Source organism: Phyllopteryx taeniolatus, chromosome 19, assembly GCF_024500385.1.
Source record: "Phyllopteryx taeniolatus isolate TA_2022b chromosome 19, UOR_Ptae_1.2, whole genome shotgun sequence".
NCBI lineage: Eukaryota > Metazoa > Chordata > Actinopteri > Syngnathiformes > Syngnathidae > Phyllopteryx > Phyllopteryx taeniolatus.
In genome coordinates, this window is record NC_084520.1 from 7,397,368 (window position 1) to 7,410,739 (window position 13,372).

General features: G+C 40.4%; 1 protein-coding gene across 1 annotated transcript; it reads left to right on the forward strand.

The window, feature by feature from the left end:
- The first annotated feature begins 161 nt into the window (after positions 1–161).
- On the forward strand, positions 162–13,372 carry ubtd1b (ubiquitin domain containing 1b). The gene is made up of 4 exons (XM_061755956.1): positions 162–477; positions 8,858–9,085; positions 9,172–9,329; positions 10,791–13,372. The coding sequence occupies exons 1-4, from the start codon at positions 396–398 to the stop codon at positions 11,055–11,057; spliced, it is 735 nt and encodes a 244-aa protein (XP_061611940.1). The 5' UTR covers positions 162–395; the 3' UTR covers positions 11,058–13,372.

Consider the following 13,372-nt stretch of genomic DNA (forward strand, 5'->3'; position numbering starts at 1 on the left):
AAATTTGTTGGTGAAAATACCACTCGTGCTCGAAGTTTGCGTTTCTCTGATGCGGAAGCTAACTGGCTAACGTGATTAGCTTGGGGCGAGAAAAGTGTTTGGACGATTTGTCAACATAACAACGAGGGACACTAAGGAACAAGCAACCTCTTTAAGATGTCCTTGTTTTCTAGCCGAACGTTTTGAAAGAAAACTGAGTCGCTAGGTAAACTATCAAAGTCTTTGGCCCACGAGTTGTGACGTTTTTTGTAATCCCTTTTAACGCAACAACTTGAAGCTGACCACTTGGCTTGCAGCACCTAAACCCGCAGCCCATCCTCCCTGCTGGGCTACAGTTTGTAATGGGGCCGCTTTTGAGTTAGGACGCTTGGAAGCAGAGTGCATCCCCGCTAACCATGGGAGGATGTGTGGGCAGATACTGGGAACGATGGGATGACACACAGAGCAGAGGCTCATCCAGGAACGGTGGCCGGGGAGGTAAGACGACCATGTCAGGAGTACTACACACTCCTAATGAGAAATCTAATGTTGACCATTTGTACTTGAGTTTGCCTGTTGGTTTGCATGAAGTTAATGGGTCGTTGAGGTTCTGGTACTTTTAAAAATGGTTTGTACAGTGGTTCTCAACTGTTGTCTCCCTGGGATCCGCCTTTCCTCATCGTTGCAAAAAATAATAATTACATATATGGGAAACAAAAATGTACTGTAAAGTAGGCAGTGTGGGTTCAGTTCCTACTCAGTGACGGTGTGAATGTGAGTGCGAATGGTTGTCTGTGTCTACATGTGCCCTGCGACTGACTGGCAACCAGTTCAGGGTGTATTCCGCCTTTCGCCCGAAGTCAGCTGCGATAGGCTCCAGCGCCCTGTGATCCTATCCAGGATAAGCGGTGTTGAAAATGGATTGATGGATGGATGTAAAGTAGCCTCTGAAAACATGCATAAATATTTTCACACACAGACTGTTGCACACAAGTTTTATATCCTAGCAAAAGCATATCATTAGCATGACATCTGCTTGCCAGAATCTGAGCTGCACTGTATTTGTATACAAACTAGTGTATTTATATACAAACTAGCAAACTAGTGGCTCGAGCGCCAGACAGTTCCACTTCCGTCCCTTACCTAATATGATCTGTGTGGGAGCTTAGTACGCTTCTCTTCCTTACTGGAAAAATATGACTACATTGGCACCCTGACTTACAAGTTTAATGTGTTCCTTGACAATGCTCTTAACTCAAAACACTAAAATCTCAAAGCATCTTTCCCCATTGAAATGTATATGCAATTAATCCATTCCAGTACCCCCAAAAAACACCAACAAAACATTTTCTAATGTGCTTTTTTGATAAGTGCAATAGGACTCTACAGTGTTGTATCAAAATCATATAGCAATATAAGTGAATAGAATGTAATGAATTGAACAGTTTGTGCATCATGATGATTCACTGGGCATTGTGCTGGTCCGCTCGCCGTGGTCACCAGTGGGGAGTATAATACATAGAGACATACTTTACATAGATTTGATGATGAAACATAAAAAGAAGACTGTTGCATTTAACTTGCAGTAAATTGTTTTACAACGGGTTAAGAATATATGCCCGTTAGAATTGCTGTATGCTGTGTTTGCATGTGTTGCTACAGCTTGTGTTTAAATATAAATTGTTTAAAGGTTTATAATTACTGCAATATCAGTGCTAGTTTTGTTGGCCCATGCAGTAGCCTTTTCTATGCCACCACCGATACTGTTATCAAGAAAATGCCGACCGGACCTTCTCCGTCGCCGCCCCTGTACTGTGGAACTAACTCCCCATTAACATCAGAGCGGCCCTTACCCTTTCCTCCTTCAAATCCAACCTTAAAACCCACCTCTTCAACCTAGTCTACCCGAACTAACCTCTGTCCTCCCTAACCACACCCCACCAGATCTCGTGCTCCTCCTTTCCGTTTGGAATGTCCTACTAGAGCTTGTTGTTGTCTTCTTCTTTTTATTGTTATTAATGTTATTATTATATGGGTTTAGTCACATAATAAGTTCAACGTGAAAGTCAAGTTACCACTGTACATTTACTTTTTTTACTAGCTGTCCTTGACCCACCAAAAAATGGGTCCGTGATCCATTTTTGCGTCCTGACCCACCACAAGAGAATCACTGGTTTAGCATATGCCAGTCTCTCTTTTTTTTGTATCATTGTGTGTAATTTCAAAGAAGATAATGTGTTGCCACTCTTTCTCTGTGTAAATGTCAGCGATCACTGCTTGTATGACCAGTACAAAGAACAATCTAAACTAACATGATAAAGGTTTGTTTTTCCATAGTATAAAATCCTCTGTTTTAATGTGAAAAAGTTTAAATAAAATTTTGTATATTTATTTTTGAGATTGATTTTTACAAGTGGTTTTGTGAACCTAATGTCTACGATACAAATAGTGCTCACTGCTGATATCAACAAGAATGCCTCTGATGCAGTCATTATTATTGGGGAGGTTTATTATGTCTTTTACCTTCTTGGAATTTAACATTCTTCAAAATATAAACACTGGCGTACACTGAATGCCTGCAGCAGCACTTAACAAGAGAAAATATTATATTAGCAACCAGACTAAACTGCAGCAGCACACAAACAGGCAGGCATTCTAAATGACTGCACAATTTCTGGACCAGACAACAATGCAAAAGAAATTTGGCTCAGTATTCAAAATTCCTTTTGATTATTTGGCGGTTAGAGGCTTTGTAGACTTTTAACATTGAATGTTGTTATGGAGTTTTGCTGTTCAACCAACACAAATACATTCCCCATGATCACATTTTGGCTGAACTTGTTAGAGTTACCGTTATTTTTAGAATGTAGAACAACAAAGCTCATCTTCTCAAGTAGGCGTTCTCAATCTTTTTCAGCTGAAGACCCAATTTAGAAATTTGGTTCCTCCCTGGGACGAAAACCTACTAATATGCATCCCATATTGTGTGATATTGACACATACTGCACATAATCTAATGATAAAAAATAGCCGATATCAGTGTATCACAGCAAACATGAATCAATCATTGCACTTCACTGTTACAACAGAAGACCCAATATACAGTTGCGCTCATAAGTTTACATACCATGGCAGAATTTGTGCATTCTTGGCCAATTTTCAGAGAATATGAATGATAACACAAAAACCTTTCTTTCACTAATGGTTAGTGCTTGGGCGAAGCCATTTGTTATCAAACAGCGCTGGGATAGGCTCCAGCACGCCTGCGACCCTAGTGAGGATAAGCGGTACAGAAAATTGATGGATGGATGACAACAGAAACTACACAAATGACCCTGATCAAAAGTTTACATACCCCAGTTTTTATACTGTGTATTGTCCCCTTTAACGTCAATGACAGCTTGGAGTCTTTTGTGGTAGTTGTGGATGAGGCTCTTTATTTTCTCTGATGGTAAAGCTGCCCATTCATCTTGGCAAAAGGCCTCCAGTTCCTGTAAATTCTTGGGCTGTTTTGTATGAACTACACGCTTGAGGTCTCCCCAGAGTGGCTCAATGATATTGAGGTCAGGAGACAGAGAACCTTCACTTTATTCTGCTGTAGCCAATGACAGGTCGACTTGGCTTTTTGTTTTGGATCATTATCATGTTGGAATATCTAAGTATGTCCCATGCTCAGGTTCCGGGCTGATGAGTGCAAATTTTCCCCTTGTGTTTTTTATAACATGCTGCATTCATCTTGCAATCAATTTTGACCAAGTTTCTCGTGCCTTTGTAGCTCACACATCCCCAAAACATCAGCGATCCACCTCCATGTTTCACACTAGGAATGATGTACCTTTCATCCATAGGCCTTGATGACTACTCTCCAAATTTAACGTTTATGGTTGTGGCCAAAACGTTCTATTTCGGTCTCATCACTCCAAATGATTTTGTTCCAGAATTTTTTAGGCTTGTCTCTTTGCTGTTTGGCATATTGTAAGCATGATTTTTTTTGTGTGTGTGTGGCATTGGCATAGTAACGGCTTTCTTCTGGCGACTCGACCATGCAGCCCATTTCTCTTCAAGTGCCTCTTATTGTGCATCTTGAAACTTCCACACCCTTTTTTCAAATATTTTCAAAGACATACTCTTGCAAACGAGTTTTATATCCCAGCAAAAGCATATCATTAGCATGACATTTGCTCGCCAGAAGCTGAACTGCACTGTATTTGTATACAAATTAGCAAACTAGTGGGTCGAGCGCCAGTATGTCCTGTATGTCAGCTGAAGTCATCTGTGGGTTTTTCTTTGCATCTCGAACAATTTCCCTGACCGTTGTGGCAGAAATGTTTGTTGGTCAACCTGATCGTGGTTTGGTTTCAACAGAATCTCAAATTTTCCACTTCTTAATTAGAGTTTGAACACTGCTGATTGGCATTCTCAGTTCCTTGAATGTCTTCTTATATCCCTTACCTGTTTTATACAGTTCAGTTACATTTCCTGCAGATCTTTTGACAATTCTTTTGATTTCCCCATGACTCAGAATCCAGAGATGTCAATGCAAGGGTCTGCCAGGAGCCCAGAAACTCACTGGACCTTTATACACACACTGATTACAAGCAGACAGATCACAGGTGTGGATGCTTACTTTTAGTAGCCATTCAAACCCATTTGGGTCAACTTCTGTGCATATTAGCAGGCCAAAATGTATGTAAATGTAAATGTATGTAAACTTTTGATTAGGGTCATTTGTGTAGTTTCTGTTGTCATTAGGATTTTTAAAAAGTAAACACAGTTGTCTGATAATAAACGGCTTCACCCAAGCACTAACATGAGTGAAAGAAAAGTTTTTGTGTTATCATTCATATTCTCTGAAAAATGGCCAGGAAATTATCAATTCTGCCAGAGTATGTAAACTTAGGAGCACAACTGTATCTTGACCCACCAGTCTGTGACTGTGTGTGGGAACCACTGTTCTTGAGACTATTGAGGAACCCCAAGAGGCTGCCATTTGTACTCTTGCTTGTCTCTTTTTCAAAGTAAAATTCCCAAGTTTTGTCCAGAGACAATTGTTTCTCCGTGACATCACAATGTTGTCAACATCACGTGAATGGGGTGTTTTTCTGATGGAGCGACCTCAAGCTAAGCCTGCCTTGGAGCAACTGTCTCTAACCCCCCCCCCCCTTAAAGAGAAAACAAGTCTCAACATGTACCCTCCCTCTATGTTGACCTACTGGCATCTCCAATGATTTTATACTCTCATGTGTCTTTCAGTTTTTAAAAACAAATGTATTAACTTTTTTTTGCCTTTGCTAATATCCAAGTATTTTCATTGCATTGTCACAGTTTTAAACCTGCTTCCTCTGTTCAATTGTGAGCCTTTATCCGAACTCTCTAATAATGTGTGTGCAGTGTAGTCAGGAAAAGCCACGTCATTGGGCCTCGGTTATTGAATAGGACCATTATCATGGCGATTACTGCCTTGTGTTTGCCTGGCGACCAGTCCAGGGTGTTCCCAGCCTCTCACATGAAGTCACCGGCTCAACCGCAACCATAATGAGGACAAGCACTATAGAAAATGGAGGAATCACAGCAATTGCAGTATGCTTGTTATAAATCAAAAAAGCTTTCTGGTAAACTGCCACAGTTGAGACATAAAAGTAGAGCTGCACTTTATTTGCCTGTGTCTTTCAGACAGAACTTGGCAAGCGTGTCCGAGGTGTACGATGACACAGTCGTGGTGACTCTGCGCGATGAGATGTGTGGCGACGTCAGCGCGACAGTGAAAAATGCTTTCAAATGCAAAAGGTTTAGGCAGTGAGTTTCGGGTGTTAAACTTGACACTCCTCTTACACATCGATGGCGTTCCTCTGCTGTTACACTTCTGATACTACCTTGGAAGGCAGTAAATTTACGGGTTGACATTAGCACCACATCCCGCATCAGCACCTAATTGCAAGTCCATAAAAAGGGAGAAGAAAAGCCGCCTTAGTAGCCAGTGTGTTAGGGGCTCGAGACTGAGCTTCTGTGTTTTTTTATCTGTCCTCACAGAAGCCTGTTATAATGATAAGAAGGTGAAGTCCATATCTTTCTTCTTAAATGCACTCATCCAATATGTTCATGTTCTATAAAGAAAAAGATATTCATTCCAGGGCATGCAAATGTGTTTTGAAAAAAAAATCCACAGGAAATAATGGCAATAGAAATAATCTGTTCCACAGTCAAACAGTTGCCATCAGAAAATGTTGTAACATTTTAACATTCTTAACTGTCATAATGTAGAAATAAGATAATGTCTTGACAGCAACTTGTGTACTAAATGACCCACCACGTGGCTAATTTGAATAAGTAGCTAATCCAACGCACATTTTTATTTTTTATTCAACATATATTATTTTAGGCATAGTCATATTGTAGGCATAGTCATATTGTACTGCGCAGCCAAGACAGAGATGTGTGTCCTACCTTTATGTACTACATGTACTACATCCGCCACAGTACATTAAATTTCCCGGTTTAGTGCACATGAAGTAGGCACACACAATTTGCTTCAGCAGGCCATATAAAATGACGAGGTAGGCCAGATCTGGCCCCCGAGCCTTGAGTTTGACACCTGTGCTTTAGATGCTCACTGAACGGAATTCTCATTTCTTAGTTCTCACAAGATAGACAATGGTGGTTTGTTGGCATATTTTCCCCTTAAATTTTGGCACGACACTTGTATTGTAGAAACTTGGGTATTCAACAAGAGCAGGGACTCACAAAGTGTGGTACTAGTAGTACTACTAGTAATATGCGAAAGAATCCCTGAATTAAATGTTCAACTTGTGCATACTGTTACAATGGCTTCAACTGTTTTTTGTTTTCCTATACAGTACAGGACATTTGTTAAGGACAGTGTCGTTGTATTTAATTTAAGTCATTCATTTAGTACATGTTTTTAATGTTAATGTTTAATGTTAATGTTTAAATGGCATATTGATTGATTGCATTCTTTATCTCAAACATGTGAAAGTGATAGGATTCAACAAAAAATAAAGTTAAATTATACATCTTCAAATCGGAGTAGGAAGAAGTAAAACTTATTTGCATTTTTTAATTTACAGGTAGTTTCTGAAATACATCAATCGAAGGCTTCTCATTTGTTCATTTCTACACATTTCCACATTTTTCTTTGTGACGGGGGAAAAACAACCTTTTGGTCCATTTTTTGGGATGTGTGTCACTGAAAGCCAGCTTGTCAGTGAGTGCTTGGAAGGAAGCTGTGCGTACTCTTACACCATATCCTCCTCCCTTCACTGCCTGCATGATAAATAATTAGTTTGAAAGAAAGGTGACCTTGTATTTTCGTTCTTTCACTCTTCATCTTCCATTGCTCCCCATCTCAGTGACTGAACCTGGTGATTAAGAATTTATAGTTGACCCCCCGCGCCCCGTGAGTATAAGCTAATGTGGCTGTTACACATTTATTTTAAAGAAGGGAAGGCAAACTATTGTACTAAAAATGTGCATGCGTCCAGCAGTCTTTCCCCCTATTAGATAAGTGCTTTTTGTTAATATTTAATAAGGTAAGTAAAGTTCCATAGATAACAGGTACATGCGTATTGCAAACTCAATGTTATCCTGGTTACTTTGTTTGAGTTTTGCTGGATGTTCTCTTGTCTTCTGCTGACAGTTATTTTTGTCAGCGTTGACAAGATAAAGCTGCTGTGGATTTAGAGACAACATCATGTGAGGGAATAAGCCTGCACCCTTCCTCCTGTGGTGAACATTTACATCACTTTGTTATTTAGGACATTGTTCACCGTTTGTAAATTGACTTGCTTGTGCTTGCCGACATCTAATACAGTGGGACCTCTGTTTAAGAATTTATTCCGTTCCGTGTCTCAGTTCGTTAACCTAAACGTTCGGAAACGAGGTAATGTTTTCCATTGAAATGAATGGAAATCCAATTAATTCGTTCCAGCCCCACCTCATTTCCGTGCCATCATTTCCGCTCAGTCGTTTGCAGTGTGCCACCAACTGGACCAGCTTGGTAATGTCTACGGTAGACACTAATTATAAACATTTAAATACTGAAAAATACAGCAAGATGTTTGAGGAGCTGACAGGCCGCAGCATCGGGATCTCCAGCATCAACAACAGCAAGCGACAACCTACAAAGTTAATGCCTCTCAGTCACCCATTTACACACACCCTCAGGAAAAAGAAACTTGTAGTAACTAATTTTCGTTAACACCTGGAAAATAATGATATCCTGAACCCATTTGAACGCTTGCTAATTCAAACAACAGTAGTGGCATCTCTCAGATGAATTAGAATTGTTTTTGTTTTTCACTGGGCACATTGTAATATAGAGTACTATATTAGTTTGACCAACCATCATTTATTTCAGGGGGAAAAAAAAAGAAAAATCGATATTTTTTTTAGTATTACTCTAAAACCGTATCTTTACAAATGAAGGCCTACACCTGGCGGCACGGTGAACGACTGGTAAGCGGATCTGCATCACAGTTATGAGGACCGGGGTTCAAATCCCGGCCTCGCCTGTAATGGAGTTTGCATGTTCTCGGCGTGCCTGCGTGGGTTTTCTCCGGGCACTCCCGTTTCCCCCCACAACCCAAAAACATGCGTGGTAGGTTGATTCAATACTCTAAATTGCCCGTAGGTGTGAATCTGAGTGTGAATGGTTGTTTGTTTATATGTGCCCTGCAATTGGCTGGTAACCAGTTCAGGGTATACCGCGCCTCTCTCCCGAAGATAACTCAGATAGGCTCCAGCACGCCCGCGACCCTACTGAGGATAAGCAGTACAGAAAATGGTTGGATGGAAGGCTTCCACGCCCCATCTGCACTTGAGTTATTTTTATTTTTTTTGGTCTTCTTTCTGTTGTTGACAGGTCGTAATGAGCCACTAAAGAAAGATCGACCCAAGTGGAAGAGCGACTATCCGATGACCGAGGGCCAGCTGCGGAGCAAGCGTGACGAGTTTTGGGACACGGCGCCCGCATTTGATGGCCGCAAGGAGATCTGGGATGCCCTGAAAGCTGCCGCAGTGGCTCTGGAGTGTAACGACCACGAGCTGGCCCAAGCCATCGTAGACGGAGCCAGTATCACCCTACCGCATGGTGAGCGAGAGCACAAAATGCAAAATTCATGGAAAAGAACCAGTTGATCCGGTTTTGCAAACTCTGATAACAATCATTTTTTCCAGGTACTCTGACGGAGTGTTACGACGAACTCGGGAATCGCTATCAGTTGCCCGTCTACTGCCTCGCTCCGCCTGTCAACCTCATTTCAGAGCGCAGCGACGACGATCATAGCGACAGCCCCCAACTTCCTGTGGCCCCTAAGAAGGAATTTCAGATGAAGGTACAGAAGCAAATGCCTAAATGACACTTGTATTTAATTCTTCCATTCTATTGTTATTACATCCAGTAAGTTCTGCATGTAGCATCCTGCCCTGAAAGTGCCACACCTCCCAAAGCATCTTCTGTGCTTATTGTGGCAGATAAAAACATTCATTCAGCATGACAGCCTCTTTCACAAAGAAACCTTGCAAAATTGCAACACAAGAGCTGTAGCAGAAGATCACACATTTGATCAGCACCAGTGTTTGGTGTGACAGTGTCAAACACTTGGACATTGACAATTGCTTTCGACAGAGTAGGTAGTGAGTGTCTGTGTTAAACATGACACCGCTGTCTCGCCGCTGTAGAAAATTCTTACACAGGTGGTGTCCCTCCCTTAAAAAGGCTCTGTAAAAGGGGCTTAACTTTCTAACCAAGGTGTCATTGCTTAAATTTAATGAAGCTAAAGCAACCATTGTTTTTATTAGTTAAATGTATTTAAAAAAAAATTTAATTTCATTTGAATTTCATGAGAAAATTATTCCGTGGGTACTTGCGAGTCACTTTTTTGAAAAAGTCACGAAATGTAGTGTCCAAATTGTCAAATTCCTCTCTTTTTGCAGCCATGTTGTTAGTGTAAGCAGTGCACATCAGTGGGGCTGTGCTTAGAACTACGGAAGCAGACAAATCATTTTAAAATAATTTACCTGGCCACAATATGCATGTTATTCATAAATCTGCCATCGTCATATTGTTGTCTCTAAAGATACCGTAATTTCGCGTGTATAATGCCCATTATTTCCCCCCCAAAAATATAAATATTAAGTCAATAGTGCGCATTATACATAGGTAGCCATTTGCTAAAATCATTTAAGTTAATTTTTTTCCTCATAAATGTACACACTTTCCGTACCCACTGTATGTACAGTTGTGCTAATAAGTTTACATACCCAGGCAGAATTTGTGAAATAGTTATTTTTTAAATAGGACTGATGACTGAACAACAACCATCATTAATTTCTTTATGGTTATGTTTTGTGCAATGATAATGATTTTCTGAAATGCTTGACAGTTTAATTTGAATTCCATTAAAATAAAAGTAAATATGTTTTGCCTGTTCCTTCATGTTTTCTTTAAATAATTGTACCAATCTTACAAATTCTGCCTGGGTAATCAAACATTGAGCACAACTGTGTGTTTACTAAATAAAAGTTAGGGCTGTGAATTTCAAAATAAGAGCAAGTAAATAAAAGTATAAAAGTGTTCAAATAAAGTGCTTAACAAAATACAGATACTTTGTTTCGAGCATATGGGCAGAAGCAAAATCATGCATTGTAAAAATGCATTATACATAGGTAGAAGGTTTTTCCAGAATTTACAGGTAAACCTTGGGGGTGCATATTATACATGGGTGTGCATTATACACGAGAAAGTATGGTATCTTGGTGCTGGTATAATTCTTAAAAATCTCTGTCTGCCGCAGGTGCGCCTGTCCACAGGAAAGGACCTACGTCTGAGCGCCAGCATGATGGACAGTATTGGTCAGCTGAAGAAGCAGCTGCACGCCCAGGAGGACATCGAGGCCGCCCACCAGCGCTGGTTCTTCTCAGGCAAACTCCTCACGGACAAGACGCGACTGCAAGACACCAAGATCCAGAAGGACTTCGTCATTCAGGTCATTATCAACCCTCAGGCAGTCCCCAAGATGTCACCTACAACCACCATCACCACCACCCCTGAATCCGAATAGCTGAGGTCAGAACTAAAGGGCCTAAAGCAGTGTGGAGCATTTTATTCTTCAAAATGGATGAAGCCACCACTACACATGCAAAGCCTCTGCCTTTGCCCTTTTCTCTTAACTAATGCTTGCCAGGTCCCCATGGGGAGAATGTGAGGAGGTGTTTGCCTGCGCATCAATGGACTTTTTAAAGACACCGTGATCCTGCTTTTTTTCCGAGGGGAAGACAGAGAGCAGGATAGCAATCTCTCTAACATTTTCTTATATTGTGGAAATTATGTTAATGAAGCGTTTTGCACATTTTAAGAAACTCGTAGGAGTTTGTGTGCCTTCGACAAGACAAAACAAAAAGGGTTCATGTCCTCATGGATAGTTTAATCGCTAGGCTAGCCCTTTTAAAAACTGAGATCAATCCAAGCTAAGCTGCCTTTTTTAACGATCATGTTTATGTGTGCCTGTGTGTGCGTGCATGCACAGGAATATATCACCCTCACTTTATTACATAGCTTCTTCAGGAACTGCACTAGCTTCTTCAGGAAATTAAGAATTCCTATCCAAATAGGATGCGTGTCTGCTTCTGATGCTACCAAGGGCTTTCTTTTCTTCGAGCTGTTTTTCTCCCAACCCAAAGAATATCAGTCCAATAATCAGTTGCCCTTGTGGCCCAGTACGAACAGTCTCTATTGTTTGTCCTTGACTAGGATACAGCCTTCTTTATTAGTGGGAATCTTTGGACTGAACTAGGGATGGGCATTCGACTCAGTCCCTGCAACCGACTAGGAAAATTAATCATCAAATATTAGTTTTTTCTTTTTTTTTTTTGTCTTTTAATGGGATTGAAGCTTCTTTTGTACAACTACAACCCCAATTCCGATGAAGTTGGGACGTGGTGTTAAACATAAATAAAAACAGAATACAATGATTTGAAAATCATGTTCAACCTATATTTAATTGAATACACTACAAAGACAAGATATTTAATGTTCAAACTGATAAACTATTTTGTTTTTAGCAAATAATCATGAACATAGAATTTTATGGCTGTAACATGTTCCAAAAAAGCTGGGACAGGTGGCAAAAAAGAATTGTTAATTGTTAATTGTTTGCCTGTTTGCCCACTCAAAATGGTCATATTTAGTGGGGAGGTCATATATATGACCTTTCAAAATGTTTTTATTGAAGTCTTAATTTAGGATTCCATCCTTTTTCTATACTGCGTGTCCTCAAATAGGGTTGCGGGTGAGCTAGAGCCTAAACCCAGTTGACTTGACCTAGTCTGGTCGCCAGCCATTCTCAGTAAGTAGGGATTCCAGGAGTGTTCGTAGTCTGTCAACTAACCACAGCTGCCATCTTATTGATATACGCTCCATTTTGACTCAGTGACTTCAACACGCAATCAATCAATCAGCTCCGCGCAGTCCCTTTTTATGCCCATCCCTAGAGCAAACCAATGGTCCTCCATTGATTTCGATGGGACTCTCAACTCGTCCTCAACATGCGGAAAAAGCTCTAGAATTATTTTTTTTGATTGCACAGTAGTTTCCCTTTACTGCTAACAGTATGGTCTCTTACATACTGTACCACTGCACATCTTGAGTTTTTTTGTCTGGATGGCAAACTGTCCCGTTTGCTGGAGCAAAGAAAAAAAAAAAAAAGAAAATGCAGTGAACAACTTTATAGCTATTAAATAGCCATCAGGTAATTTTTTTCAAGCTGGAAAAAAACCCTGTAGCAAAAGTACAACTACACTTGAACTTAAATCAGAGTCAGTGCAATGCAGTGACTCCTCCTCTTTTGTCTCATGACTTGCCTTTTACACAGTGTGCTGCTGGTCGCTGTTGTACTTGATTTATGCTGTTAATTATGTCGATATTGCCTCTTAAAACAGGCAACATCATTGGATTGCAATGCCTCGTTTTTAAATACACTCTTACATTTATTTTTTAAAACAGTACAATCATGAAAATACATTTTAACCACACCTCACTGTAGTAAGACTTTACTTCCGTTCCTATTCAGCTTTGCAACTTTTTAGCCAGTGCTTCTTGCTGTGTGTAGGTTTCTTATTCATGTTATGCAAACTTGAAAAAGCATTTTCTCTGTATGTGCAATAAACTATAGACATAGGCCTCGATGACCGTGGACTTGATAGAGCACCAGCTGTGTGTACGAGAGTACAGGAACAGGCACAACACTTCTATGTATGAATCAGCACCCGCCTGTGTCAACTGTTTGTTCACCTTTGACATCTTGTATTCCAAGCTGTCGCTCAGACCTCTCACTTGGGAGCTCATCTTTTTACAACATTAAATATAAGAATTATTACA

What these genes read in the sequence shown, in the direction of transcription:
- ubtd1b (XM_061755956.1), top strand. Translation starts at nt 396, where the DNA reads ATGGGAGGATGTGTGGGCAGATACTGGGAACGATGGGATGACACACAG. An exon ending in CAGTATCACCCTACCGCATG is followed by an intron (nt 9,086 to 9,171) that starts GTGAGCGAGAGC and finishes CATTTTTTCCAG; the next exon opens with GTACTCTGACGGAGTGTTAC. An exon ending in AGAAGGAATTTCAGATGAAG is followed by an intron (nt 9,330 to 10,790) that starts GTACAGAAGCAA and finishes TGTCTGCCGCAG; the next exon opens with GTGCGCCTGTCCACAGGAAA.